The 26,779-nt window shown below is 38.5% G+C and overlaps 1 protein-coding gene across 1 annotated transcript; it reads left to right on the top strand.

Moving 5' to 3' along the window:
* The first annotated feature begins 632 nt into the window (after positions 1-632).
* Sqle (squalene epoxidase) lies at positions 633-26,779 on the top strand. Its single transcript, XM_027949993.3, has 11 exons — positions 633-1,761; positions 6,126-6,378; positions 13,555-13,735; positions 14,896-14,992; positions 16,038-16,151; positions 16,239-16,410; positions 18,594-18,689; positions 23,171-23,313; positions 23,758-23,854; positions 25,441-25,528; positions 26,282-26,779. The coding sequence occupies exons 1-11, from the start codon at positions 1,471-1,473 to the stop codon at positions 26,472-26,474; spliced, it is 1,725 nt and encodes a 574-aa protein (XP_027805794.2). The 5' UTR covers positions 633-1,470; the 3' UTR covers positions 26,475-26,779.

Here is a 26,779-nt window from a genome sequence, read left to right as displayed (position 1 = left end):
GCTCAACTGGGTCACTTCAGCCTAGCTACTGACGGTCCTCTCTAGAGGCGACCGCCCACTCATTCTCCCCGGCTCACGTTTTCCACGCACTCACGGCTCCTCCCCCGCTCGCTCGAGCCACTGGGACACAAAAGCTGTGCCTCTCCCTCCCCCGGGGCTGGCACATAGTAAGTGCTCATCATTCGGGTGTGCACGGCTCACGCCCACGCGAGGCAGGCTTTTCCCTAGAACGAGCTCCTGCCCGCTCCAAATGGGTCCCAGGGGCCGGGACCGCCGCGAGGAACCGACTAGGACCCCGACCACGGCCCCCGGCCCCCGACGTAAGTCCGGTCCCCAGCCGAGCCCGAGCGCGCCACCACAGTCGCCCGCTAACCACCCGGTCCCACCCCCGATTCCCCACCCTACATCACGCAACATCGCGCCAGCGCCTCTACGGGCGGTGCCGCGCGGACTGCGCCGTCCACGATTGGCCAACTGCGCCATAGCACCACCTCGGCCTACCGCGCGGTGCACGCTCTCATTGGTCAGCGGCGGCGTGAGGGGCGGGGTCGACGCGCGAGGGGCGGGCTCGACCCTGGAACTCCGCCTCCTGGTCCCTCGCTCTGGAGAGCCTACCCAGGCTACCCGGGCTACCCGGGCTGCCCAGGCGCGCTGAGGGCGTTCGGCGGTTACTCTGGTTACTGCGGAAGCGCGGCGCTGGGGAGGGCGGCCGCCGCCCGCGTGGGATGCTGGCGAGGAGGCCGTCGGGAACCGCCGCGGCCCTCTGAGCGAGGCTCCCTGTAGACCGCCGTTCACCCGAGAGACAGCCGAGTCGCGGGTTGGCAGGCTCGGGACTGGGGAATCAGCCTGCCGAGGAGCGTCGGGGCCGCGCTGCCCGAATCCGAGGCCATCTTTTGTTGGGAAGGCCGACCGGGCACTTCCCCCCGAGGGTGGTTGGGCATTGTCGCCGTCCAGGGAATACGGAGCCTCCCGCGCTCGCCAGCAGCCCCCGCGCCTCTCGCTGCCGCGGGCGAGCGCTCTCCGCGGAGGCGAGCTTCCCCCGCCCCCAGCTCCCTCCCACTGGGCACCTGCTGCTGGTGAGGGAAGAGCAACATTTTTCCAGGAGGACGAACCAGACGTCAAAATACACAGCATCGCCTGCAGCCGCCCCCCGGAGACCCCGTCAGGAAAAGGAAAGTATGGTTTGCCCGAAGGAGGAGAGCGCGTCTCGCCGGGAGCTGTTGGAGCCGGCGAATTTTTAATACTGCCTCCCAAGTCCTGTACGATTTATTCTTAAGATTGTTTTGTACTATGTATGATTTTAAATTTTGATCTCTGACTTGTAATCCTGGGATCGCGGTTCCTGAGTTTGGCCGGTGCCCCCTGTTCCTTTTGGTACTAGGATTTGTCGGGAGCCTCTAATTACCAAACCCCTACTGCGGGGAGAAAATTTCAACTTTGGTCGGTACTTCCAAAGAAGCCTTTGGCATCATGTGGACTTTTCTCGGAATTGCCACTTTCACCTATTTTTATAAGAAATGCGGGGACTTCATCACTTTGGCCAACAAGGAACTCTTCTTGTGCGTGCTGGTGTTCCTGTCGCTGGGCCTGGTGCTCTCCTACCGCTTTCGCCACCGAAATGGGGGCGTCCTGGGGCGCCAGCAGAGCGGCTCTCAGTTCGCTCTCTTCTCAGATATTCTCTCAGCTTTGCCACTTATTGGCTTCTTCTGGGCCAAGCCACCCCCTGGATCAGAAAAGAAGGAGCAGCTAGAGTCCAGGAGGGTAGGTTGACTTCAAAGAGAGCAAATGAATGTTTTATTTTAAAATTACGACTGGGGTAACTCAAGTTTTCTTTAAAGGGCAAAAGGTGGCATCTTAGATACTCTAGTATAAATTCTCATTTAGTTGAAAGTTCTAAAACCCTGTGCCTTGGCTACATCTTTGATACTAGAAAAGATTGAAAACATTTGTTTAATTTACCATGGACTGATCCTCACATGGGGGTTGGATATTGATTTAATTAGGAAATGCCTAATCAATGTTAGAATTCCTTTTGAAGGAGGATTGAATTGCTTTTTTTGGTTTGTTTAAATCCTTGGGTAAGGTTTGTATTTATACCGGAAAAGAAAGAAACTTGTTGTAGGTACATGTACTGCTTATAATAAGTGACAACTGACTGGGGAAAGTGACAACATTTTAAATAAACCTTGGGCAAAGAGCCCTTGTTCCCTAATTCATAGAGGCATTGCGTGAATTAGCTTGTCCTAAGTCAAGTGAATTGGTAGAATCATGTCCACAGTGAGGTGATGTTCCTAAATTGGGCCTGTCTTAAAATACAGGTGAAGTCATGACTCCTCTGAAGGGAGTGGAAGAGGCCAGTGGTAGATGAGGGGGACAGGTCATAGAGGCCAGGTCTTGAAGGGACTGTTTGCCATTGGCGTGGACTTTCCCTGAGAACACTAGAGATTTTAAGCATGGGAGTAAGTATGCTTGATTTTTGACTTTTTTTTTTTTTTTGGTGCTGGGGATTGAACCCAGGGCGTTGTGCATGCAAGGCAAGTACTCCACCAACTGAGCTATATCACCAGCCCTGATTTTTGACTTTTTAAAAAGATCAGTCTAGTTGTGAAATGGAGAATGGATTGTAGGAGTACAAGAATGGAAGCAGGGATAGCAGGTGAGAGGCTTAGAGCATGAGACCCAGAGAGACATGGCTTCTTAGGGTTAGGGCGAGTCACATACAAAGTAATGTAGAGTTGTGGATCTGTATCATTTTGCTGTATGCACATTGCACATTATAGAAGAGAGGGACTTAGAATTTTTATTTCTACCATTTCCTACTGTGAGTCTTTTGGCAAATTGCTTAATTTCTATAAGAATCAGTTACCTTTTCTAATAGATGGGGATGGCACCACTCTTGTTGGTAGTTAGGGTATTAAATGATTTAATATTTGCAGAATGCCTGGTCCATAGCCATCTAATAACTAGTAGTTATTAACATTAGTCTAAAGGTAGCACACCTCTGTTAGGAGGCTTTGGAGGAGGGCTGTTGAATTGCTGGGCGAGTGGGTTAGAGGAGGAGTAAAGGTGGGAGAGGGGATTTGTAATTCTCAATTTGGAAACTCTGGTGTTTCTGTCTGAGGTAACTTCCCTTGGGTCACTGAGCACTAGTCCAGGTGGCTGGAATGCTGTTACTGTCATCATACTGTGTTAAGAAATTTTGGAGCAGGAAAATTGGGTTGCCAGTAGTTGATATGGATTCTGTATTGTGAATGAATGCCGCAAGCTTTCTCTTCCCTCCTTAGAAAGGAGGGAATAGCTAGACTGTGGTCTGTTGAGCTCTAAGTTCTTGTTTGAATTATTTGTATTTCCACTATTGATCAGTCTCTGAAAGTTGAAAGTCTTGATTTCCTCCAGAGCACTCCTTCCAGGAGAGAGGGCAGGTGTGTGTGTGTATATGTGTGTGTGTGTGTGTGTGTGCGCGCGCGTGCACGCATGTATGTGCATGTGCGTGCATTTGCGTGCATGTGCGTGTAAAGAGAGGAAAACTTTTAGGAAGAAAAATGTAATGAGAATGGTTAGTTAATATGACAAAGGGGAGGACTTGTCTTGCTCCTAGAACAGTAATTTAAGGATAATCAGTTGTTATAGCCATTAAGAAACAGTGATGGGAAGAAGAGATTTTATTATCTTCTCTCCTTAGAGGTTACAAAAAAATGGAATGGATAGGCCTCAGTCCATTATAGAGGTAAGAGAATGCTGGGTGAACGTTAGAATCACAGAACATCTAAAATTCTAAAGGAATTTAGACTTTGACACCTTCCTTTATTTGGCCCAAGTTCTTTAACTAAAACCTCTTTGAATGGCATGTAGTCTCATCTTAACCATTAAGGTCAGAGAACTGCAAGGAAGATGGTTTCTTGCAAATTCTATATCTGCTATGTTTTCAAATCTGTGAATTCACCTACCAAGAACAAATATTTATTACTAGGTTGGATTACTCTTTTTAGAAAACGAACACTATAATTCTTAGTGGGCAAACATCTCTCAAAACATGAATTTTTCATCTTCTATGATCAAAGTAAAAGTTTTTGCTGTCCAATCAATGATAGGTTTAATGTTTGCCTTTATCCCTAAATCGGAGGACCAACTGTTTGACTAGGCACTTAAAAAGAGTGTTAGGATGGGTGGTTGGAGAAGGAAGGAACAAACTAAATATGTACTTGTGTGTTAAGGACTAAAATTGTTGACAAGTCAAACCAACCTCAAGGGGCAATAGAGTTATTCTGTTCTTTTATAATTTTATTGATTTTAACCCTCAATTAATAGATCTGTATCCAGGACTTGATAGCCTTTTTGTTGTATGAATCAAACTGATTTTAGATTGCTTTTCCAGTGAAAATCTGGAAGGAGGATCAATGTCTTTAGAAATATCTAAAAAGACTGGGTGTGATGGCACAGAACTGTGATCCTAGAGAGTTGAGTGGCCGAGACAGGAGGATCGCTAGTTCAAAGCCAGCCTTAGCAACTTAGTGAGGTCCTCTTCAACTTTTCAAAACCTTGTCTCAAAATAAAAAATAAAAAGGACTGGGGATGTGATTCAGTGGTTGAGTGCCCATGGCTTTAATCCCTAGTACCAAAAAAGAAATATCTATAAGGTATTGAATAGTGGGTAGCATGAAGTTAAAGTAGAAGTTGTAAGAGATTTACATCTCATAGATGCTCAGTCTATATTTAAAGAATTGAGTAATGATAGAATTTGTCCTCTAATATGTCTTTGAATCCTTTTTTAGGCATTTATTATGTTTAGCCTGGTATATATAACTACATATATCTGTATAACAGCGTTTTCTAAATAACAAGCTTGGAAAAAGGAATATATATTCAATTTTATAGGGATAACATTTTTATTTAATCAATATTTTAATATGGTTGACTTTTATTTATGGTCTTGGTTTAAGAATGTAGCAGTTCACCAGGCACCGTGGAGCATTCCTGTAATCCCAGTGGCTCAGGAGGCTGAGGTAGAAGAATCCTATATTCAAAGCCAGCCTCAGTAGTTTAGCAAGGCCCTAAGCTACTCAGTGAGACCCTGTCTCTAAATAAAATATAAAAAAGAGCTGGGGATTTTGCTCAGTGGTTATCGCTAGGGGGAGTGGAGAAATAAATAATGTCCACATGCTTCTGCCCCTTTCAATGCTTTATTCACTCAAATTACTCAATACAATTTCACACTATAGGTTCTTAATCAAGAAAATGACAATCCTTAATGCTGGCACTGCAATAGACATAATCAATTCACAGCAAACAATTCTAGATTAATTCTAAGCACTGCAAACACACTTAATCATGATAGGCTAATGACAGACATTCCCTCTGCGTGCTAAGTTCAAAAGTCTTAAGCCTAAGCTTTATGTCCAGCAGATGCACACTCACTCAGACCACGGTGATCAGGTCCGAACCAAGGCAGGCTTTTCCTGGAGAGGACAAGCAGATGAGTAGAGGGTTGTAGGGAGAAGCTGTGGCTCTCATCAAGGTCCAGAGGAGGCGATAGAGTTTGAGAGCTGTGAGGATCATGCAGAGGATCAGGAAACTGTGACAAGTGATGGGCTGTCAGGTCCTTATCAGGTTCTCCAGCCCGAGTGTTTTCTTCTGGCTGAATCGCTGTTTATCAGATCTATTATTTATACTAAATTTGGGGGCTTTTTTGACCCCCCTTGTAATCCTTATCAGCTACCAGTGGATTTCTCCTTGATATCATTTACCTGGGGTCAGAAACATCTGGTGGTCTCCACCCTGATCTTCTCTCCTTTCCGTCTTATCAGGAGAGGACAGCCTGCCAGGGGCTCACTCTGTTTAGCAGGGTGAGGGGAAGTAACTTGTTTGAGGCCATATTAGAGAACTCTGTGCTTGTGCCTGGTGAGACTGCAGGTTTCAAACTGGAGTTTTTAAAATGGAGTTGCTTAGGCTCAGGCCTAAGGCCATCCTCACAGTGGTTAAGCACCTCTGGGTTCAATCCTTGTTACCAAAAAAAATTAAAAAAGTAGCAGTTCATTTGGTTTTATGAAGTCCAGTGCATCTATATGGTGGTAGTATGATACAGAGCTAACGAATTTGGAAACATAATTTTCTTTTTTATTAAACAGCACAGAAAAGGAAACAATATTTCAGAAACAACTTCAGTAGGAGCAGCTACCTCTATGTCAACATCTTCTCTAAATGATCCAGAAGTTATCATCGTGGGATCTGGTATACTTGGCTCTGCTTTGGCCGCAGTGCTTTCCAGAGATGGAAGAAAGGTGACTGTAATTGAGAGAGATTTAAAAGAACCTGACAGAATAGTTGGAGAGTTTCTACAGCCAGGTGGTTGTCATGTTCTGAGAGACCTGGGTCTTGGAGGTAGGTTTTATGGATTCTCAGAGAGTCATGTAGTATAAGTAAACACTCTTCACTGTATATTATTCTATGGATAGTAAATGGGTATTCCATTTTATTTTCTTTTAAAAAAGAAACTGTATTTTCTGGGTGTGGTGGCACATGTTTGTAATCCCAGCAACTTGGGAGGCTGAGGCAGGAAGATTGCAAGTTCAAGGCTCGCCTCAGCAATTTAGTGAACCCTAAGCAACTTAATGACACTCTGTTTCAAAATAAAAAATAAGAAGGATTGTGGGTATGGCTCAGTGGTTAAGTGCTGCTGGGTTCAACTCCTGGCACCAAAATAAATAAATAAATAAACAAATAAAATTAACAACAAATTTGCATGAAAATGAAAGAAAAGGGAAAAATAATCATTCAATTGTATGAAGAGATATGAAGTAGACTCAATGAGATATAATGTCTACAAAATTGTAATGGTCAAAATTGAGGATTTGGGGGTTGGGGTTATAACTCAGTGTAGAGAGCACTTGCTTAGCATGTGTGAGGCCGTGGGTTCGATCCTCAGCACCACAGAAAGACAAATAAATAAAGGTATTGTGTTCATCTACAGCTAAAAAATAAATAAAAAATTAAGGACCTGGAAAGCTCACAGAATGAGGACATGAAATTTAGTAAAAGGTGAAGAGGTATGGTGGTGCACATCTATGATCCCAGCTATTCAGGAGGCTGAGATAAGAGGATGGCAAATTTGAGGTCAGCCTCAGCAACTTAGGGGAGAATCTGTCTCAAAATAAAAAGGGCTCAGTGGTAGAACGCTCCTGGGTTCAATCCCCCAATACCCTCCAAAAAAGAAAGAAAAATAAACTATCATTTGTGGAGTGTTATGGAGTGTGTGTACTTGCTATAGTGTTATTGCCTAGAATCTCTTTTTATTTTCTTCCTCTACTGGGGTTTGAACCTGTGGGCATTCTACCACTGAGCTACATCCCTATCCCTTTTTATTTTATTTTGAGACAGGGTTTGGCTAAGTTACCCTGGCTGTCCTTGAACTTGTTTCTTCTGCCTTAGCCTCCTGAGCAGTTGGGTAGAATTGTTTAGTTAAGTATCATTCAGCCAATGCATTTTATGCACCAGTCATATTCATTTAGGAACATTTATTTACTGTCTTCCTTGCGTGAGGTGCGTACTGGGTACCAAGGATATATTCTGGTGAGTAAGGCAGACAAACTGTTCTTGAGAAGCAGAGTACAAATACACCCAGGCCGTGGACTAGAAACAGCTTACTTGGTGTGTGGTAGGAAGCATGGGGTATTAATAAAAAGCACTGATTCTGGAACTAGATTACCTGGGTTTGCACGTCAGCTCTGGCTCTTTTTTTTTTTTTTAATATTTTATTTATTTATTTTTTTATGTGGTGCTGAGGATCGAACCCAGTGCCTCACACATGCCAGGCAAGTGCTCTTCCACTGAGCTACAGCCCCAGCCCCCAGAAGCTGCGTGACCTTGCCTAAGAATGCACCTTTAAACAAAATAACTGAACCTTCTGTGTATTAATTACCTTATTTTTAAAATGCCATACAAAGAATTTCTGTTTCTTATGTTAAATTATGAGGATTAACTTAATTTATATGCATCTTTTTTTTAATTTCATTTTTTATTGATTTTATTTTTGTATAAGTCAGTTTTGTATAAGTCATTTTTGTATAATTTCATGTTTGTATAAGCCTTAACACCTTGGCTTGAGGTTTTTTTTTTTTTTTTAATTCTTTCTTTCTTTATTTTTAGTCATACATGACAGCAGAATGAATTTTGACATATAATACATACATGGAATGTACATACATCAATCATATTGTCAGTTCTATTCTGCTGCCCTTCCTATCCTCCTTACTCCTCCCCTCCTCTCCCATCCTTTCTCTCTATGCATCTTTAAAGCATTCAGAACAGTGCCTGGCGTCTTAGAGGCACTATATATGTGTTTGCTCTTTTGTTTAAGGAACTGAAAAGGAGACTATATAACTAGAAAGTAGTGGATGATATAACTACAAAAAAGTGGCATGAAATTAAGTCTGGGGAGGTAGGCAGCTGCCAGATCACACAGGGCCTTAAAGGCAATGGGCATGATCTCCTTTTCTGTTTAAAAGAGTGGCTTCAAGGGCTGGGGATGTGGCTCAAGCGGTAGCGCGCTCGCCTGGCATGCGTGCGGCCTGGGTTTGATCCTCAGCACCACATACAAACAAAGATATCTGCCAAAAAACTAAAAAATAAATATTAAAAAATTCTCTCTCTTAAAAAAAAAAAAAAAAGAGTGGCTTCAAGCCTCTAACAGCTACTCACAGTAACACATTTTACACCATGCCTCAGCATATTATATATCTTTCAATCTGACTAAAAAATTTCCCCCTTTTTGTGGTGCTTGGGGAGGGAGGCCAGAGCCTTGTTCACGCTAAGCACTTGCCTTACCACTGAGCTACATCTGTAGCCATGGAATCTGTTTTATTTTTCTTTTCCAATGGTCTTCATGATTTCACCTGATTGTACAATTCACAATTCAAAACTTGTTTCATAGTTCACTATTTGATCATATCCTACCATTTGAACAATGCTATTATAAAAAAAATATTTGAGTACAGTATGGAAAATAGACTATAAATTATGATGTTGGGGTATGGATTCAAGCTAGCAGTCTAGGGAGACTTGTTGCTAAGATCAAATGACAGATGATGAAGATCTGGATTAGCATGGTGGCAGAGGACAAAAAGACAAATGGACAGATTTGGGATAAAATTAAGGGACAGAAGTATCATGTCATACAAAGGGATTGGTGTGAGATAGGAGAAATAGGGTGGTATCAAAAGTGATTCCTATGTTTTGTTTTAAGCAGCCTGCAGATGTTGGTACTGGGAGAGGAACAGGTATGGGGGAAATTTGGGTAGAACCTATCAAAATATCCAAGAGCAGAAGTCAGATTACATATATGAATCTGAGAGTGCAGAGGAGCAGTTTGTGCTGACCAGAGTCTTAAATTTCAGAATTGTCAGCATGTTGTGGTATTTGAAACCTGTGGCAATGATTGAGATCACCTAAGAGAATGTTTGCAGAAAAGAGAAGACAGAATAAACCAAGTCCTGGGAAACTGATATCTAAAGACTGTAGAAGAGGGAAGCAGGCAAAGAGACTGAGAAGGAACTGGCAGGATGGTAGAAGAAAGCCAGAATTGTTTGATGTCAGTCATTTAATCCAACAAAAGGGCATGTTGCTAGTAGGAGAGACTGGGTATTAGGAGATGAAAGGACAGGCATGGCATGTCGCTGGTGAAGGGTCAGGCAAGTATAGACAATGATCATTGGATGTGGCAATTTTTGACATTGACAAGAAAACTGGATTGGAGATTTAAAAATTTGAGCCTAGAAAACTATTCTTGAGTTTTTTTTTTTTGTTATCAGAGATTGAACCCAGGAGTGCTTAACTACCGAGCCACATCCCCAGCCCTTTTTTAAATTTTATCTCAGGGTCTTGCTAAATTGTTGAGGCTGGCCTTGAACTCCTGATCCTCAGCCTCCTGAGCCACTGGGATTACAGGCATGGACCACTATGCCTGGCTTGGAGGATCTTTTCTAATAGCATAACAAGGACAGTAATAGTGAGATTGGGTTGTGAGGACAAAAGAGGTATTTGGATATGGGAATATGTCTGTATGGTAACAGATAGTAACAGAGAGGGAGAAACTTGATGCAAGAGAGGGAGGAGGTGACTAAAGGAGTGACATTCATTCAATATATATTTAATAAGCATTTTCTGTATGGCAGGTTCTGTCCTAGATACCGAGGTACAGTAGTGAGTAAACAGACAAAAAATTCCAGTCCTCATGGAGAATATGAACTAGTGGGTAGTGGGGGGGAGTCATAAAAGATTATAAATAAATAAAATTTTGAGTGTGTGTGTGTGTGTGTTTGTATATGTACATATATATATATATATATATATATATATATATATATATATTTTTTTTTTTTTTATAGAGTTCATACAGGCTTTAGAGAAAAATCAGAAAAGGGGGACAGATTTAGGGGATGGGTACAGTTTCAAAGAGTGAGAAGATAACACTGAATAAAGAACTAAGGGAGGGGAGGGAGTGAGCCCTGGTGACACCTGGAGGGGGGAATTCCAGGCAGAGCTTATCAAGTGGGAAAGCCTTGCCTTCTGGGCAGAGCCAGCCTGGTCTGACTGTCTGGGCCTTGTGAATGAAGGAAGGGAAGGGCAGCCCTTGAAGGGGTGGATGGAAAGGAGAGGGCTGGAGCCCAGAGGACTTTGCTGCCCAGTCTGAAGATTCGGTTTGTACTCTGAAAGGAAGCCATTGGAGAATTTTAAGAAGAGTTACTAAATCTCATGTTTTAAAAGTTTGATTGAGAGTATTATTTAAAATTATTCTGATAATATTGTGGCAAAGATGGTAAAGTGGTGAGGTCAGGAGGAGGGATGTCTGTGGGGGTTGTTGCAGAATCAGTGAGAACAGGATTGGGAAGCCGGCAGGTTCTGGTAGGACTTGCTGATGAATCATGTCAGGTGTGTGTGTGTGTGAGAGAGAGAGAGAGAGAGGAGCCGCAGTACTTAAATGAGGCTACAAGACGGAGATATTGCCAAGAAGAGGTACAGGACTGGACCCTGGGCCATTCTAATTATAGCAGTTAGTGAGGTGAGTGGGAGCCATAAGGGGGGCTGAGAAGGAGCAGCAAGTGAGAAAGAAAAGCAAAAACCTGTAGGACCTGGAACCTGGAATAAGGGAGCAAGGACGTTACGAAGAAGGGAGGTTCCACCTCTGTCCTTTTAGGTTCTCTGGTCACCTCCTTGCATGAGAGGCTTACTTGAGGCGAATGGGACAACATTCAGAGACAGAATTTGTTAGTTTTATATTTGAACATCAGACATGAGGAATTCTCCCAAACTAATAACTGAACACAGAGTCGTCTAGAGATCTAGCCTCACAGGACATCTCCATGGTCGTGCCTCAGTGGATTCTTATATGCCAGCTGCAGGCCCCTTGATTTTGAACTTCCCAACATCCAAAATATGAAGGAATAAATTTCTGTTCTTTATGTGCTACCCAGTTTCAGGTATTCTGTTATAGCAGCGCAAAATGGACTATTGGCATGACCTAATCAACTGATGAAGGCCCCGAATCCCAGTACCACTTTGTGGGGGTTAGGGTTTCAACATAGGAATTTTGGGAGTAGAGGTAGGGGGCACAGATATTAAGACAATGGCATGTTTAAACATAACTTTATATCACTTTATTTTTTTGGTACTGGAGATTGAACTCGGGGGCACTCGGCCCCTGAGCCACATCCCCAGCCCTATTTTCTATTTTATTTAGAGACGGACTCACTGAGTTGTTTAGCACCTCGCTTTTGCTGAGGCTAGCTTTAAACTCAGATCCTCCTGCCTCCACCTCCTGAGCCACAGGGATCACAGGTGTATACCACTGTGCCTGGCTTGTATCACTTTTTTTAAAAAAATATTTATTTTTTAGTTATAGCTGGACACCATACCTTTATTTTATTTATTTATTTATTTTTATGTGGTGCTGAGGATCAAACCCAGGGCCTCGCATGTGCTAGGCAAGCGCTCCACCGCTGAGCCACAACCCCAACCCCTGTATCACTTCTAATGTGTGTGCTAAAATTCACTTTTTCAATCTTAAGTGTATTTCCAATACTGTTAACCTTTCTTTATCATTATCATTTTAAGCTTATTCATAGTATTTCCTCAATAAATACTTTATAATGTATCTCATTTACTTTTTGAATTTAGATTAACGTTTAGATTATTTTCAGTTATTCTTTAGATAATATAATAGTGAACTTACTCTTGCATGTAACTTGAAAAATTACTTAAAAATTATGTATTATTTTTAGGATAAATTTCTTAGTTATATTTCCAAGATTATGATTATTACTCAAAAGGTGGTTACTTCTTCATATTTGTTGATAATTAAATAGTTATTTATTGTATTCACTAGTATAATATTGATTTATCTAGTTTATCATAACTTCACCAGCAATTTGCTAGATTTGGTGTTTCCTTCAATTTTTAAACATCAAGTTTTAAGCATTTTTTCTTTCTTTCTTTTTTTTAGAGAGAGAGAGAGAAAGAGAATTTTTTAATATTTATTTTTTTTTAGTTTTTGGCGGACACAACATCTTTATTTGTATGTGGTGCTGAGGATCGAACCCAGTGCCGTGCGCATGCCAGGCAAGCACGCTACTACTTGAGCCACATCCCCAGCCCTTAAGCATTTTTTTCTGATGACTGTTCCTGTATTGCTTTTCATGAATCACCCAATACCCTTTTTTGCACATTATTATTGGTGTTTAATGTTTTTCTGTGATATTAATGAGTAAATTTTATGTATAAATATTTATCTTTTTGTTTGATGTTTTCCCCAAGGTGTTGCTTCATCATTTTCAATTGGTACTTTAACAATGTTATCTTTTCTACTGAATTTTTTTTTCTTTTTCAATTGCTTTTACTGATTTAAACTTAAGAAAGCCCCCTTTACATGAATCTAATGAATTCAGTGGGTTTTTTTTTCTGCTAGCTTTTCTATTATATGATTTACCAAAAATTACTCCTGAGTTTATTCTAGATCAATTTTTACAGATATTTTGAACTCATCAACACCTTTCCATTTGTCTTGGGAAATCAACTTTTTTCTTATATATGTATAGTAATAAATATAACTAAAATATGTGATATTTTCATTTATATACCCTTTTATTTTTTTAATTTTTTAAATTTTTTTCTTCCCTGTGTGTCTCTCTCTGTGTGTGACATCCATTTATCTGTATGTTGACATAGTGTTAAGAACTGAATATGTTCCTATCATTGTAGGCAGACAGTTTAACTCAGGTTTCATTTCATGTTGCATTTTCTTGCTTGTCTTTCTGAGGCAAAGTAGAATTACAGATCTGAAATAATTGTGTTATCTTTAAAAAGTACCTCAAATTTGCTAAGACTTTATTATCATCTAGAAACATCAACATTTTTTAAATAGTTATATTAATTGCTTAGTTCTCCAAATGATCTTGTAGCTTTATGTAGTGGAGATTAATTTTCACTGTCTCTGTTCTTGGTACCTAGTATAACTCTGGGCATATTAAAAAATTTCTGATAGTTTTGAGCTGAATTGTTTTGCAGATACAGTAGAAGGTCTTGATGCCCAATCTATAAATGGCTACATAATTCATGATCGGGAAAGCAAATCAGAGGTTCAGATTCCTTACCCTCTGTCAGAAGACAATCAAGTGCAGAGCGGAAGAGCTTTCCATCATGGAAGATTCATCATGGGTCTCCGGAAAGCAGCCATGGCAGAGCCCAAGTAAGATGAAGCTTCAGCTGTGTAATGTTAAAGGGTTAAATTTGGCCTTTGTACAAATAAGATTTTTATAAACTTTCATGGAAATTTTAGGCATATTCTAGAACATAGGTATAAAATAAAAACATCAGAAGAGTTTATATTCAGTGCCTTTGTTAAGGAGATCATATAGAGAATTTTCATTTCAATGACTTAGAATTATAGAGAATTTTCCTTTGACTAAATAAAAATTGTGCGATTTTGATTCTATTGAATTTAGAGGATATACTTGTTATAATAACTATAGCATAAATTCATGTGTACCCATAAGTCAGTGCTGAGGATTACAAGGACAGATTCCTGTTCCCATCTCACTGAGAACGTAGTATGACAGGACTGGCTGCTTCTCTTGATTATTAACTTAATATTTGCCCGTAACCTTTAAATGCTGTAGCTAAGGAAGTTTTGAACATGAGGACACTCATGATTGCCACAGACTTAAGTGTGTTGACACTTAAGTAACTTAAGTAAGTTTAAGTAAGTGGACTTATCTGTAGGTTCTAAAAAGACTTTGATCTTTGATATCCATGGAGGTAGAATATATTCATTGTATAAAAATGGTAAAATGTCGAGATTATGATTTTTATGATTAAAAATACTTGTTCCTAATAATTTGTTGAATAAATTGCAATTTTTCCCTTTCTATTAATAAATATGTGTAAGTATTTACACATATCTGCATACATTTTGCTTTTTAGTGAATTAAGATAAAGATCTAGTGTTCCTTTTAAAAATATTTTTAGGGGCTGGGGTTGTGGCTCAGTGGTAGAGTGCTCGCCTAGCTTGCATGAGGCACTGGGTTCAATCCTCAGCACCACAGAGAAATAAAATAAAGATATCGTGTCCACATAACACTAAAATATAAATATTTAAAAATACTTTTAATATGATTTTATCACTAATATGTATTCTTTGTTGGAAGATTATGAAATAAAAACACATAATTTTAAAACTTGCTAATGGTTTTGCTTTTATTCTTCTAGACCTTATGTGCACACGTGAGTGCACATGTGTCCAGTTTATATGAGTAAACTGGAGTTAAGGCATAAGGACTTTATCATATCTAATTTAAATTGCTCAAGTATGCTGCCATAGAAATTTCTTTCCGTTTGTTTATCCTTCAGTGCCAAGTTTATTGAAGGCACAGTGCTGCAGTTGTTAGAGGAAGATGATGCTGTGACAGGAGTTCAGTACAAGGACAAAGAGACTGGAGACATAAAGGTGAGGTTATCCAGGGTCCTCTCTTCCTAAAGAGGTTTTCCCTTTTTATCCTTCCCTTTTAAAAACAGTGTACTCACCTGCTTATATTCATTGAGTTCTCTGTAAGCCCTGTGCAGCAGGATGGGTTGCAGATTGCAGCATTGCCTTTAGAGCACCGCAGAATATTAAAACATAACCAGTATACCAACAGTATGAAAAACTGAAATAAGAAATATGCATCAGCAGAGAAGCAAAGAGGAACTAGCAAGAAGGAGTCATCATAAAACAGTTGATTCAGATAAAACGAGCAATTGTTTAAGCAGAAATACAAAAGAGAATCTTTTTTTAAAAAAAATGATTTAGCTGCCTTTATTTGAAAAATTTCATGGTGGTATACTACACATAACACAAATTTACCCTCTTAGCACTTTTTAAGTGTATAGCATAGTAGTATTACTATATGTACATCGTTATAGGCAGAAATAGGAGGCTCTTTTGGGGGAAAAACAAACCAGAATAGTTATGCTTATGTTGGTGTAGTAAAGAGGGAGAGCCAAAGGGCCCATCTGGGCTGCTCGATCAGGTCACAATCCCCACCTAGAAACTGTATTCTAATAAAGAGTTTGCAAGTATTTCTTTTCTTGTAGTGTGGTAATATTAATACATATATAGCCATTTATAAAAATTCTTCTAAGCCCTAGCCACTGATTAAAAGCACTGTGTGAAGTTTGAAAAATTCTAGAATGAATCTGACTAGGCCTTGAACTTTGTATGAGATTTAGTCTTCTTTCTACGAGATTTAGCCTTGTAGCTGTTTCCTCTCTTGTTCATCAGATTGGGGAGTAATTCCTCCTGGTTTCAGTGATAGAGCTGCAAAAGGAGTTTATCTTCAAGAACTCAGGAGTGTCTCTAAAGATGGGTCAAGCAGTGTCTTACATTCACATAATAGTTCAATTGCCCTCCATAGTGTTGTCTGATAATATATTTAAATCTGTTCATTCACATTCTTCTACCTGTACTGTGTATTTCTAACCATTTAGCTGACTCTTTTCTTTCTGTATTGTAGGAACTCCATGCTCCATTGACTGTCGTCGCAGATGGGCTTTTCTCCAAGTTCAGGAAAAATCTTGTCTCCACTAAAGTTTCTGTTTCATCTCATTTTGTTGGCTTCCTTATGAAGGTATTGTAAAAGTATAATTATAGAAAAATAAAAGCATTTTGAAATTTGAAAATTATTTAATATTTTATTTTATTTTATTTTTTTTAGAATGCACCACAGTTTAAAGCCAATCATGCTGAACTTCTTTTAATTAACCCAAGTCCAGTTCTCATCTACCAGATTTCATCCAGTGAAACTAGAGTACTTGTTGACATTCGTGGAGAAATGCCAAGGAATTTGAGAGACTACCTGACTGAACAAATTTACCCACAAGTTCCTGGTAAGAAATGGGATTTTACTCTCATTGTAATCTACAATCTGAAAGCAGATCTCACAAAAGGCTCTCTGTCTCCCATTCTCCTTAAAGCTAAAGTAGACTAAAATAGAGATAAACGTGGCAGGTGAAAAATGCATCCTTTCAGCCAGATTCTCTGGTACTGAACTATTTCAACTGGCAATCAAAAAGTGAAAACCAGTTAAATTTTTTTAAAAAGTTAGTTCCAGTATGTTTTTGTGATAATTGAAGCATGATTTCTGAATAGTTAGCATTATCATGTATAGTATTTTTTTTTTTTGGTAGTCTGGACAGCACTCTAAAGTTTTTGAATTCTTAAAATATCTCCTATACTGTTTTTGTATTTGACTTTTGGAGTAATGGTAGCTACTATTGATTGCAAGTCTACCACATGAGAAGTGTTTTACAAATGTGATTTCTTTTAATCTATGCAACCACCCTATGAGGTAGGCATCATCTTTGTTCCCACTTTACACATGAGAGAAGTAAAGTTCAGAGAGATTGTTTAGCTTCTTTAAGGATAAGTATAGACTGTGTAATCCTTATCCAAAATACTTGGGATTAGAAGTGTTTGACTTCAGATTTTTTTCAGATTTTGGAACATTTGCATAAACTTCACTGGTTAAGCATCTCTAATACAAAAATCTGAAATCCAAAATGCTTCCAGAGTGTCATGTCAGTACTCTTGTTTCAGATTTTGGGTTAGGGATGTTCAACCTGTATTAGTGGTCACAGAGCCAAGGCTGATATCAAGGCTGACTGGCTGAGGGCTGACTGGCTCGTGCCTGCCCCAGAATATAAGAGCTGTAGGAGATCTTCAAGGTCATTTTTGTTTTGAATCGAATACGAAGGCTTTATGATTTATGGGATTTTTAGATATCTTATGATACTAGTTTTTTGAATTTTTCTTTTTTTTGAGAATGGAAAGATGTAGAAAAGAAAAGTAAATTGTTAAGAATGTTGGTAAAAGGGCTGGAGATGTGGCTAAGTGGTTAGCATGTGTGAGGTCCTGGTTATGGTTTAAACCCCAGCATGGGAAAGAAAGAAAATTTTTTGACAAAAACGTTGAAGGAAAACTCTGCTTGTTAATCATGATACGTTTAGAGTAATAGGAAACTATCTTTGGTATGAGTACCTTTAAACAAAAATTCTGCTTTTGTTGGTTATTTTTTAAACTAGGTGAAACCATTCTGTTTAGCTAACAAGATATTAATAGAAATAAAGTAGTCAAATGTAGATTTTTAGGACATTTTATTTGAATGTATGTATATAGAAACATTGGATAAATTTTCACTCAGTTAATCCACTTTTGAAGCTTTCAGATGGGAAAATTAGGTATATATATTTAGAAAAAGAATTGTCCATTACCTGACATTTTTAACATTGAATTTCTTTTATTGTAGATTTGGTGTTTTTTGTTTGTTTGTTTTCTGCAAACTAGAGGTTAAACGGAACAGGCTGCCCTGAAATCATTGACAGGAACTATTTGTGGATTTATATTAATACTGACTAGAATACTGAGGTTCTACTCCTTGTGTGAGTGTGACAGTTTTAATATAGGCTTTCTGTTCCTTCATTCTCGTACTGGGGACTGTGGGACAGTTCACTTTCCATCCAAGTAGAAGCACAAAACTTCAAAAGTATCTGAGAGAAGAGCTAATCCAATCATTTCATTATATAGATAAAGAAACTGAAGCTCAGACAGGTAGAGCTGGCCTGTGCCTCTCAATTTGATTCTTTTTCTAGTATGTTATTTATGAATTGGTGTAGTATTTTATCTAATATTATCAGAATATGTTGATTGCAATAAATTAAATTTGTCAGTTAACATTTGAAAGAGAGGTGCATGGCTTTTTCCCTGTCTCATCTGATTTTTGTCTCAGACTTCCTCTAATTTCTTTGTTCTTTCAGCTGTATGTGTATTTTCATAGATACCTTAGTCATTCCTTAGCATGAATAACTAAGTGCTTAATGAATAATTTGATTAATAAAACAGCTAATTCTTGATTTGTGCTTAATAATATAATTAATAAATAGCTGCTTCTTGCTTGATCACAGGGATATACGTAACAACCGTAACAGATGTACAGTAGGTATTTGTTTGTACTTGATGTTTGTATACTGGATAGTTTTAAATTGAAATGTTATGAACTATACATTTATTGTAGATCACCTGAAAGAACCATTCCTAGAAGGCATTCAGAATTCTCGTTTGAGAGCCATGCCGGCAAGCTTTCTTCCTCCTTCACCAGTAAACAAACGAGGTATTGTTTTGTTGGACTTACTTTATAAAGGATTCAGTATTCCCAGTGACCTATGTGATTAAGTGTGTAGTAGCACTGTGAATAACACATGGGATGTAGAATTGCTAATACCAAAATTAATATGATATATTTGGCTAATGCTTAATATTGGTTCTGTTTGAGTCATTGTGCCACTCTTTGGGGATACAGCTATTAAAAGTCAATCCTTCCCCTGGAGAAGACAATTTCTAGTTAGGAACTTAGAGGGTGATTTCACAATGTGTGGATAGAGTTCATAATAAGAACCCATTCATGGGACCACAGATGCCATGTGAAGGGCTGTGCAAGCCAGGGAGGTTGGTTAGGCAGGACACTGCAATAAAGTTAAAGTTGCATCTGGAGGATGAGAGGGAGACCATTGGATGGACAGTAAGATGAGGGACTTATAAGTAGAGGGATGAGCATCTGCAAAAGCACCACTCCTGAGAGATGTGGGACTTTCTAAGAACTCAGGTCCTATGACTGGAGCCTAGGGTGGGTGTTATGTGGCAGATGGGTGGAATATATGTTTATCATTTAGTTTTAGTACCCCAGGCAGTGGAAATCATTGAAAAAAAAAATTGGTACCTGCCTTGTTGAGATATAATCTGCAAATCATTCAGCTCACGTATTTATAAAGTATACACTTCATTGGTTTTTAAGTGTACCCACAGGTACACTTAATATTCACAGGTATTTTTATTGCAAGGAAATATATTTCCTATATGTGGTCCTTTGTAACTGACTTTCCATTTAGCATAATGATTTTTGATTGGTTGGTTTTGTTTTTTAGGTTCATTTGTGTGTGGCATGTCATCCTACATTTGTTTTCATGGCCAAATAGCAACCACTGTATGGACATATCACGTTTTGTTCATCCACTCATCAGTTGTTAGGCACTGGGTTGTCTCCACTTTTGGGTTATTACAAACTATGCTTCTGTGAACATCATGTACAAGTTTTTGTGTGGACATGTGTTTTCCTTTTTCTTGGGCATATATCTAGGATCATTATTGTGGGTCATAAAGTTATTTTCCAAGGTAACTGTCCCATTATACATTTCCATCAGCAATGTATGAGGCTTCCAGTTAACATTCTCAGCATTTGTTGTAATTTTGCTCTTAGCCATCCCTAGTATACTGGTATGAAGTGATACATCATGCTTTTGATTTGCATTTGTCTCATGGATAATTAAGTTTAATATTTTTTATTTGGTTATAGTCAGTTTAACTTCTTTGAAGAAGTATCTAGGGCTGGGGTTGTGGCTCAGTGGTAGAGTGCTTGCCTAGCATGCGTGAGGCACTGGATTCAATCCCCAGCACCACACCAAAAATAAAATAAAGGTATTGTGTCCATCTATAACTAAAAATAAAATATATATATTTTTTAAAAGAAATATCTATTCAGATTTTATAATTTTTTAATTGGGCAAATTTTAATTGAGTTTTGAGAGTTCTTTATATATTTTAGATGCAAATCCCTTTCAGATATGTGATTTACAAAATCTTTCTCATTGAGTTTTCATTTTCCTTGATGGTATCTGTTGGAATATATAAGTTTTTAAAAATTTATTTGTATGTGGTGCTGAGGCTTGAACCCAGCGCCCTGCAGGTGCTAGGCGAATACTCCACCAACTGATCCCAGCCCCAGCCCCTATATAAGTTTTTAATTGTCATGAAATTTGGGTTACTTCTCCTTCTTTCACTTGTACTTTTCAAAAAATCTTAACTTTAATTGTTCTTTTTAGATATACATGACAGTAGAGTGAGTGTATTTTGACATATTATACATACATGGAGTATAACTTATTAGGATCCCATTCTTTTGGTTGAACATGATGTGGAGTTACACTGGTGGTGTATTCATATATGAACATAGGAAAGTTATGTCACATTCATTCTACTGTCTTTCCTAATCTCATCCCCTCTCCCTTCCCTTCATTTCCTTTTGTCTAATCCAATGGACTTCTATTCTCCCCCCATCCCATTGTGTGTTAGCATCCGTATGTCAGAGAGAACATCCAGCCGTTGGTTTTATAGATTGACTTGTTTCTTGCCTATGCTTTTGATGTCATATTTAAGAACACTGTGCCCAATCCAAGGTCACAAAGATTATACATTTATACTTTCTGCTAAGGGTTGTAGTTTCAGTTTTTACATTTAGGTCTTTGATTTATTTTGAGTTATATTTTGTGTACGTATGGTGTGAGGAAGGGGTTCAACTTAATTTTTTAAAAAATTTTTTAGTTGTTGATGGACTTTTATTGTATTTATTTATATGTGGTGTTGAGAATCGAACCCAGTGCCTTACACATGCAAGGCAAGCACTCTGCTACTAAGTTACAAACCCAGGCATGTGCCACTGCTCCCCACAAATGCAATTGATTTTTATATATTTATCCTTTATTTTTAAATCTTACTAAACTAATGTTCATTGAAAGCTTTGAAGTTGGTGTATGATTAGATTTTCATTTTAGAAATATTACTCTGACGTTGTGGAAGATAATTTGGAGGACGGTTCAGACTACAACATTAGTAAAGCTACTTATTCCATGTGAGTGATGATAAAAAGCCGGGACTAGGGTTGTGAAGAGGCAAGTAGACAGAGGGTTTGGGTGATGTCTAGGATATAGACTGTGAAACTCAGTGATTAAGTTGGATATTGTATTAGAGAAAGTGAGGTCTGTTGGTAGAATCCAGGTTTCAGCTTAGATAGTTAGCCATCTGCTGACATAGGAATAGGAAAGAGTTAAGTTTAGGGAAGTGTGGGGAGAGGTGAATATGAAGTATCTATAGGGCATTTGGGGATGTGTGGGGAACTCCACTGGGTACACAGGTCTGGAGGAGAGGCTGCCTCCAAGCTCTTGGTACACTGTGCTCCTGAACACGAAGATTGCAGCCTGCTGTAGAGACACATGCATAACAAGCTATAAACCAGTGAATAAACTAATGAAAGATGAAGGAAGCCAGTGCCAAGTTGAAGTAAACAGTGTATCCTCTTTGGTGGGTTTGGGGATGTTCCACAGAAAAGGCAGAAAAGAAACTGGATCATGGATTGTGGCTTTTAATGAAGGTATTAGAATACCTTCTAATTAAATATTTAATTTAATTAAATATTTGAATTACCATTTAGAAGCCACCTTTTTATTAGTTAATATATGTTTATTACAATTAATAATAACTAATGTTTTTTGTTTCATTTGCTTTTAGTTAAAAATTAGGTATAAATGTAATATGACTTTATAGAAAAGAATTATATATAATTCTACCACCTTAACATTATTATTATTTCCTATTAAATAAAATTGAGGTAGTGCCTTGTTTAAAAGTCACTCTATGTTGTGGGTCATTGAGTAAGCATTTGTCCTCAGGATTAGGGGTCTTGCAAGGTAAAGCCCAAGTCTTGCTGCTCATAAGGAAGTGCACTTGGAGTTTTTGTGGGCTTTTTGCTTCTGTGGTTTTGATTCAGGGGAGTGCTGCCCCCACGCAGCGCGGGCAACTAAACCAAAGTCACTTGTCAGAATTTGGGGTGACACAAAATACTATGCAGACATGTAATACTTTTTTATAAGCTTCAGGATGGTTTCCCTGGCTCCCAGCCTCAGGCTTCCACAGGGGGGCAGGAGAAAATCAGGAGAAGCTGATGAGAGAAGGCAGGGTTCTGGAGCTGGCTTTTATTGGGGGATGCTGGTTCTTAGAAACAAAGGGCAAGGGGTAGTATTACAAAGGAACAGGTGATTGTGACTCAACCCCACCCACTAATGCCTACTCCTGGAGCCATGCCTCATTATCAGAATAGAGGTAAAGCCCAAGCTTTGTGGGGCACAAGAATTGTTCAGTTTCTCTTGCTCAGGACTGAAGGGCGTGTATTTCCAGAGTGGGGAGCTAGTTTTCAGATGATTCAGCCAAAGTTTATTCTCCTAATTAACATCCGATGACTTTGAGGCCTGTGTTGTCTTCTACTTGGACTGCAGCGTGCTGGGTATCAGCCTGCTTTCTTTTCCGTAGGCCTGTGTAGACATGGCTCTACGGGACACCAGCCTTGAATGTGCTGGCAACCTCAGCGGTGCCTTGCCTGAAGACTTGCCTTTTATGTCTGGATGCCCATAGATTCTTTTCATTTTTTTCACATTTTCTTTTGAAAAAGGTTTTATAAATATGTTGACTTGTTGAACCTAGAATAAGATTCGTGAGTGAGTTTCAGGACAGAGACCATACTCCTGTTGTCACTGTGTCCCCAGTGCCTGGCAATATTAAGCACCCAGTAAATACTGAGTAAATCAACTTTTGCTTCAAACAATTCTAGTCATGGCTTATTCTCTTGTTTTTTTTTTTTCACATTCCTGCCTTTGCTAGTTCATATCAATAATGTGTGTTAACAGAGTAACCATTTTTTTCTTTTGTGTTTTGTCTCACGCATGGAGTGGCTCCAGGATGAGTGGTCTTTGTTGTCTCTCCTTACAGGTGTTCTTCTTTTGGGAGATGCATATAATTTGAGGCACCCTCTTACTGGTGGTGGCATGACTGTTGCCTTTAAAGATATAAAACTGTGGAGAAAACTGCTGAAGGGCATTCCTGACCTGTATGATGATGCAGCTATTTTCCAGGCACGATTTTAGATCATTCTTTGACAAAAACGTGTTTGATTTTTTTTTCTAGGGGCTCAGAGCAAGAGGGATCTGCTGGGGAAATCTATGCCTGGGAGTCTGTGCTTTTTGAGGGTTCTTAGGCATTCTTGCCCAGGCTTAAAGAACCTGAATTGCAACCTGTAAACCTTACAGAATTTCTTAAGTTTCTGGATTTTAATATTATGTAACAACAGGTTGCTATGGGCCACTTTGCTCATAGTGGTTTTAAGTTTAGCTTCAGTATTATATAATGAGCCCATTGCTCTGGATTTTTTTTTTTTCTTTTGTGGGGGGGAATGAAAAACACAAGGCAATATCATTTACAGATAGTCATCAGGGTAAATATCAGTTTGAGGTGATTATAGATGTCAGTTTATGTCCACTAACCATTACTCTATAATAAGTGATCTTTTCAATTTTTAGGCCAAAAAATCATTCTATTGGTCAAGAAGAAAGTCTCATTCCTTTGTTGTGAATGTCCTTGCTCAAGCTCTTTATGAATTATTTTCTTCCACAGATGGTAAGTGTAGATTTTCTGTTAATAAACATTACTAAATTGTATAGAAAGGAAACTAATTACGAAAGTTAGTAATTAATTCAGACATAAAAATGTTGCCCAAATTAATAGTTCTTTTTAACTTCATCCTTATGCAGGATTTTTAGTTTCTAATCATGATGTATTTACCACTTTGGAAGGCAGTTGACTTTCCTTAGACAACATTAATAGCAGTACCTCAATGTCTGCACTGTTTTTGAATTTTTCTGGTCCAGATTAGATCATACATATCCTCAAATAAGATTGTGATGCAAGGTCTTTCTCATGTGGTCTTTTTCTTCCTGAACGCTAGTTTAAATTTTTTTTAAGGTAATATTTTATAAAATGAACAGGAGCTTCAAATCAAGTGTAGTTTCTCCCCTATTACAATACACAGTTGGACACAATACCATTATTTTATTTATAATTATGAGGTGCTGATTGAAACCCAGGGCCTCACACATGCTAGGCAAGTGTTCTACCGCTGAGCCCCAGCCCCAGCCCCAGCCCCTACCCTTTCCTTATTTGAAATATTTCTGTGCTTCTGTTTTTGTTTCCATTTTGTGGAGAGGTAATGGACAGTCTATATACAGGTTGAACATTCCTGATCAGAAAATCTCAAATGCTTTGAGCTCTAAGTTCTTTGTTGATTATAAAAGGTGATACAGTATAAATGCTTTCTGTAGCTTCTACAACCATCAACTCTTCCTAAAAGTAAAAAATAACTCATTGATTGTGATTTACCAAACCATTCACTCTCATGGAAGTTAAAGTGACTGGTTGGGCAAGTAAAATGAAAATAATAGTTTAAGTTTTGAGTTTTTCTTAGCTGTTCTTTCTAAGCTTTTCTAAGCTCTTGAATTCTTACCTTAGAAATCTAAATCCACCAAGAAAACAGAAGTTAGGAAATTAATAAAAGATTGAAGGAGGAAAGAACTGTATTGGAACAAAAGTTTCTTTATCTACTACATTCCCTTTTAAAGAATATTTATTTTTCCATTCAATCTTTTATTAAAAAATTTGTTGTAAAGAAAACTTGTGGCATATCTCAAAAAGACAGTGATCTAAACTGCTAGAAAAATAATTATGTGCTATGTTGTGAGGTTTAATGAATTTAAAAGTATTAAACTATACATATATAAGGCAATATGATTAGTTACTGCTCAGAGTTGTTCTTTTTAACTTGATAATTTACTTCCTAGTTACAGATTTGGGTTGCACATCTCAGAAATTGGAAATTTGGTTTCTACAATTTTGAGGACTTTGCACACTATTTGCATTATCATGAAATCAAATAAATAACTTTTAAGTAACTCTTAACTTCTTGGATCTAAATGTTAATGATCATTTACTGACAGTAACAAGTTCATTCATATTTATATTACCATATAATGTTGATTGTGGAATTTAAAAGAAGTCTTAAATTGAAATTCTAGGACTAGATATTTAAAAATTAGCTGTAAGGTTTGGCATCTGTTCTGTCTTCATTATTTTTTTCTGCCGTATCACTAGTACCCTAATATAAATATGTGAATATTTTGACTGAAACTAATTTTTAAATTTTATTTTAGATTATCTGCATCAACTAAGAAAAGCCTGTTTTCTTTATTTCAAACTTGGTGGAGAATGTGTGGCAGGTCCCGTTGGGCTGCTTTCTGTGTAAGTTGTTTTGATGGCACAGAGGATTTTCTCATGACTTTTCAGTTTAAGCAAGTCTTTCTTCCTTAGACGTGTTGTCATTTTATCACTCATAAGTATTCCAATCAGAAGGTGGCCTCAAGACATGAAAAAAGGCCACACTTACCAGAGTTTTACCTCCAGGAAACAGCACTGACCAGAACTGGCTGTAGGGGGAGACTAAAACCCTTGATTAAAATTGAAATTTTGGAATTGTTTCTTTACCTGTGGGTCTGTCTGCAGTGATCTCATCTGAGGGAGCTCTGAGTAATTGATAAATTTGAATTGAAGCGCTTCATTGACTCATGAAGCTGTTATTAGTTCTAACAATGTAGACAGAAGTGGGACTATTCTTTGAAAATCTGCAAAGTGAAATTCTTTGTCATTTTACATTCATCTATAATCTGAATATCTGCACTGACTTTTTTTTTTTTTTTTCTTTTTTGAAAAACCTAGACTCCAACAGACCAGGCCATCTAGTACGTTAGACTGTGCCTTCAAGTTTAGTGACAGAAAACAGCTCAAAATATATGACTTGAATGAGGCCGAGTGGAGTTTATTGGCTTCTCTGAAAGGGAAATGTAGATATAAAAAATTGCTTGCTATGATCTGTAATAGACAAACCGGTGGAGTCCTCTGAAATGTGGAATGTGTTAAGTGTTACAGATGATGACATGTAGTTGGAACCTTTTATGAATACGTTCTGATTTCTGGGTTTTAACTTTTCTCTTATAGGTTGTCTCCTAACCCTCTGGTTTTAATTGGACACTTCTTTGCTGTTGCAATCTATGCCACATATTTTTGCTTTAAATCGGAACCGTGGATCACAAAACCCCGAGCCATTTTCAGTACTGGTGCTGTCTTATACAAAGCGTGTTCTGTGATATTTCCTCTAATTTACTCAGAAATGAAGTATATGGTTCATTAAGCTCAGAGGGGACCATGTGGAACTCAAGTCCCGTGAGAAATTCTGGAAACGGCTGTGTGCCCTCCACTTCTGAAGTGGCCACTCTTGGACCAAGACTGGGATTACTTTCTTTGTGATGTTTTTGTATATAAGCATGTAAATATATGCCTTAATTTTCAATTTAAAATGAAGGGTAAAATAAGTTAGATATTTAAAAGATATGATTGTTACCATAAATTAGCACTAACATGGAAAAACTTCAGTTTTTCTTTTGATTTCAGTATTGGGGATGAGTCTTGGGACATGCAAATAAAATGAAGAGTGAA

The sequence above is a fragment of the Marmota flaviventris genome, chromosome 15 (genome assembly GCF_047511675.1).
Source record: "Marmota flaviventris isolate mMarFla1 chromosome 15, mMarFla1.hap1, whole genome shotgun sequence".
Taxonomy (NCBI): Eukaryota; Metazoa; Chordata; class Mammalia; order Rodentia; family Sciuridae; genus Marmota; species Marmota flaviventris.
The sequence above is the reverse complement of the archived record's forward strand: the minus strand, read 5'-3'. Positions and strand labels throughout refer to the sequence as shown.

Bases quoted from the DNA above. Each gene is read 5' to 3' on its own strand.
- Sqle (XM_027949993.3), top strand. From the start codon at position 1,471: ATGTGGACTTTTCTCGGAATTGCCACTTTCACCTATTTTTATAAGAAA. The intron at 14,993-16,037 runs GTGAGGTTATCC...TCTGTATTGTAG, and splicing joins AAGAGACTGGAGACATAAAG to GAACTCCATGCTCCATTGAC. The intron at 23,314-23,757 runs GCACGATTTTAG...TTCAATTTTTAG, and splicing joins ATGATGCAGCTATTTTCCAG to GCCAAAAAATCATTCTATTG.